The 4,290-nt window shown below is 44.8% G+C and overlaps 1 protein-coding gene across 1 annotated transcript in view; it reads left to right on the forward strand.

Moving 5' to 3' along the window:
• Positions 1-1,639: 1,639 nt before the first annotated feature.
• The window catches only part of LOC109299633 (histamine H3 receptor-like), a 3,517-nt gene continuing 866 nt past the window's right edge, over positions 1,640-4,290 (forward strand). The window contains exon 1 of the mRNA XM_019520144.1: positions 1,640-1,842. Within this exon, the coding sequence (XP_019375689.1) occupies positions 1,687-1,842 (156 nt within the window). The 5' untranslated portion in view covers positions 1,640-1,686. The remainder of the gene's footprint in view (positions 1,843-4,290) is intronic.

The following is a 4,290-nucleotide window of genomic DNA, read 5'->3' on the forward strand; positions in this document are numbered from 1 at the left end:
CAGTCCCTTGATCATGCAAGTGGCCCTCCTCTGGACCCTCTCTATGCTGTCCACATCCCTCTTGAAGTGTGGCGCCCAGAACTGGATGCAGTACTCCAACTGTGGCCTGATCAGTGCCGCATAAAGGGGGAGGATCTCCTCTCTGGACCTGCTCGAGATGCATCTGTGGATGCATGACAAGGTATGGTTGGTCTTCCTAACTGCCAATCTAGATAGAGCTTGATGCTAATCTTGTAAATTACATGGCAGATTCATTAAAATATTTGGAATGTGGAAATGTACAAATTACTGAAATGCTGTGTAGAGTGAGGACCTTAGTCCATGGGACAGCCTTTAACAGGGATCAATGACCTTATGTGCTTTGCTGTGTAAACCTTCATATTCCCAATGGCATTACTTTGAATATCACAGGCTGCTATAGAAGAACTAGGTAATAACCAATTACTAGTTTTGTTGTACTGAAGTGTTCTCCTACAGTAATGGGAGCCTTTGATAAGCAATGAAACAGTGCTGTAGGACAGTGAAAGTCTGTTTGCTGTTTAATTAAATTAAAAAGTCAAAAAGCTTTGTTTTCAGCCTTCCATTTTATGGCTGGTTGTTCCCCATCTAATTTTGGGACAAGTACAAGAGGTGAAACTGAAGAAAGTGTTCAGGATAAAGCTTTTTGTCATCCAGAAATTTTCAGTTTGGGAATTCTGTAATCTCTGGGTGATCTAATATAGCTCAGTTCTTTCACTCTTCATCCTTTTGGAAATTTTTTCCAAATATTTTGTTTCTTGGAGCAATCACAAAATGACAGTTCTCCTCAGATCAACTTCTTGTTTCCCACAGTCCATCTGAATCTTGTATAGGCCTGAAGTTTTCTTCAGTCAGTGAAAAGTGCTAGAAACAGATAACATTTCTCATTTTTACTAATTAGAGAATATACAAGACGTGGCAAGTTAGACTTACATTTCCAACTATGATGACATGATAACATTTCCAAACTTAGGTGATTAAAGCTGTTCTTAAACCGAGATGCATGTACTTAAGCATGGCCTAATTCTACAGAAGTTGATGAGAATGGCAGGTAGTCTGCAACCTTGAAAACTGAACCACTTTTAAATTAGTGCTGACATTTATGAACCTATCTTTAGGTTGATCATGCCTGTTAGAACAGTTCACATATGTTCCAGTCAAATATATTTTATCAGTTCACTGCTCAAGTGGTTTGGGAACACTAGAAAATACAGGTCTAAAATATTGTGTTTAAAAAAGATCTGGTGGTAGCAAAGGTGGTGACAGGAATACATTGCTAGAAATCATTTGGTAAATTACACTCATTTAAACCAAACAACAGTGGCTGCCTCACTCCATTAGCTTAGTACAGGTTGATATTATCATATGATGGCCAAGGACCAGAGTCAGCTCTCCCCCTTTAAATTGTGATACATCTCTGGACATTAGTAATAAAAAGCCTTACAATCAGCAGTTTATAAAAACCTTGCTGATATCTAGTTCTTTAAAAAACTACTCACTGATTTCATAAGAAAACAAGAACATCATGCTATGAACTGTTATCTGGTGCTAATATCTTTATTTATATTTTTACCACAAAAACTGCTCTGCACTCACATTTGCTTCTTTTGCAGTCTTAATTATGACTGGATTGTATATTTATGATTTCTTTCCATAGGTGCATTCTGTATGCCTGTGTATATCCCTTATATCCTGACAGGAAAGTGGGAATTTGGAAAAGGTCCCTGGAAGCTTTGGCTTCTTCTGGACAATCTCATGTGCACAGCATCATCATTTAATATTGCTCTTATCAGCTATGATCGGTACTTGTCAGTTACTAAAGCTGTGAGTAGCACATTCATAGTTAACCCTTCATGCCCACTTAGTGTTATAGAAAAAAACAACATTGTTAATTACAATTATTATATGCAATGATATAGAAGCTCTCACCTATAGTTCTGAAAGCACTCTGTTTTTTCAATATTAGAGAATTAATAGGACCATTTCTTGAAGCGGATCTTGTTTAGAACAGGGAGTTCAGTTTGGGTTGGCGATTGTTCTGGTGCCAGGGATCTGTATTTGACCCAAATAAGTGATAATCAGCTTGCTTTTAGCCAAGACACAAGCATCTGCAAATCTCTCTGCACATGTTCAAGTAGAATTTGTCAGCTAAATTGTCCAGAGATTCCATCAATTGCTGCCCATATTCCACTCCAGGTATGCATGGGTTGAAAAAAAATCTTTCCTTACAATTGCTGTTCCTGTCTGCTGTGGGCCACTGAGGCAGCACAATTGAGAGCGCTGAGAAGCCTCCCCTATGTTGTTGATCCACCCTGCTAGTGCCAAAAAGGTGGAAAAATGAAGCTGGCATAGAATACAGGGATGGGTGAAAATGGGTTAGATTGGAGGTGAAGTTACATGTTACATTTAGGCCATATTAAGGGCACTGAAAATGCAAGTATCTGCATGTTAAAGCTTATTAACTTGTGCTAAGTGCCCTCTGAGTACCTTAAAGTTATGTCACTTAAGGTGAGGATTAACTCTGGACCATGCTAACTAGCTCATGTTAGGATAACTTCAGTCTGCTCCATGGAGATAAAAAATGAGCAATTTGCAGTCCTCCAGTATCCCAGGGCGCGCTGCTCCAAACCACGCCCCCACCACCCAGAGTAGGGATAGAGCCAAGGTGTTCTGGGCTGCCACTATAGGATGGGGCCTGGGCTGTGCTGGGCTCTTCCTGGCAGAGGGGGACTGTGCTACTTTGGGGGCAGGTGTCACCAGCACTGGGAGAGAGGCTACAGGTGGTGGGGGCAGCTGCAGCCACCCCAAGATTCACTGCAGCCCACCTGACCCCCCCTCCCAGTGCCACTGCTGCCTGCCCTCAGCGTAGCACAGCCCCCTCCGCTGCACCAGAAAAAGACCGGCGCTGCCTCAGCCCCAGCCCACAGTGGCAGCACACCCTGCCTTGCACAGATGGGGGGCATCCACCCCGCCATGTCTCCTGGGATGTGCAGCAGTGGGAGCCACCACCCCCTCCCCACAGCCCTGGATGAGCTGCGGATTCATACCATACTCTGCCCTGCCCCAGCTGTGTAGGGACTGGTGGGGCAGCCAGAGGGGTCACAGGAACTCCATCCCCTCTGGCCTGGCAGTGCAGCCAAGGCTGTCACTTCTCTGGCCCTCTGCTCTGGGCCCTGCTGGAGGGAATGTCAGGCTGGGGGCGGCAGGTTCATTGGCATTAGCACCTGGCATTGACCCTGGGCATGGGGGAAGGGATGGCCACATGGGTGCAGTGGGCCTGGCTCCACTCTGTTCCATCCCAATCCCTGCCTGGTCCCAGCCCCATTCCCTCCCCCTCCCCACACAGACTTTCCTGGAGAGGGGGCACATGTGTGCATGCACATGTTCAGCCCTCCCCAATTTTTTTCTCCCTCCACCTATGAAATAGCACCACCATTGTTTTTTGAGTTGAATTTAGTGCTGCCAATGTAAACTATGGGTGAAGTTACTTACTACACTTAGACCATACTAAGGGTACTTAAAACACTAGCATCCACACAATAAAGCTCATTAAACTCATGCTGTGTGCCCTCTGAGAATCTCAAAGTTACACTACCTCAGGTGAGGGTTAATTCTGGGCTGCACTACTTACCTTGTATTATGGGAACTTCAGTCTACTCCACGGAGATGAAATGAGCAATCTGCAGTCCTCCAGAACCCCAGGATGCAGCACTCCTAGCCCCCTGCCCCAAGTAGAACTAGAACACAGGTGACCTGGCTCCTAGTTATGCCCCTAGTCACCAGCCCTCTAGTGGCAAGTACAGGCAAAAAATGGTATTAATACTTAACATGTGGCAGCTCACAGCACAATCTAACTTGAACACAGCTTAACTTATTATGGTATAAGCGTAATGTAACTTCACCTGCATGGTGTCAAGCAACACGGAGCTGGCAAGCCAAGCTCACGGTGTTGGTCACAGTGGTGTGGCTGGGTGGTGGCAAATTAGATATGGACAGGTGGGAGTTTTGGCGATGGAGTCTGAGCGGCACAGGAAGTGTATTGGTTCCTTAAACAAGATGAAATTTATTTAACTTACGCTTAGTAGGAAACGATGTCTTCAGTTATAGTGAACAAACAGCTGAACAAACAAAGGGGTCTGTTGGCCCACAGGGTTCTCCAACAAGCCCTTGCTTTCTACCTCTGACGAGGTAGGTGCGGCTGCCTGTTGGATAGTCCTAGGGCTGGTCAACAGCTCATAAATTGGTAACACACAACGAACTGTAACGATGTGA

This window comes from Gavialis gangeticus, unplaced genomic scaffold, assembly GCF_001723915.1.
Source record: "Gavialis gangeticus isolate Ggan-Ray unplaced genomic scaffold, GavGan_comp1, whole genome shotgun sequence".
Classification (NCBI taxonomy): Eukaryota; Metazoa; Chordata; order Crocodylia; family Gavialidae; genus Gavialis; species Gavialis gangeticus.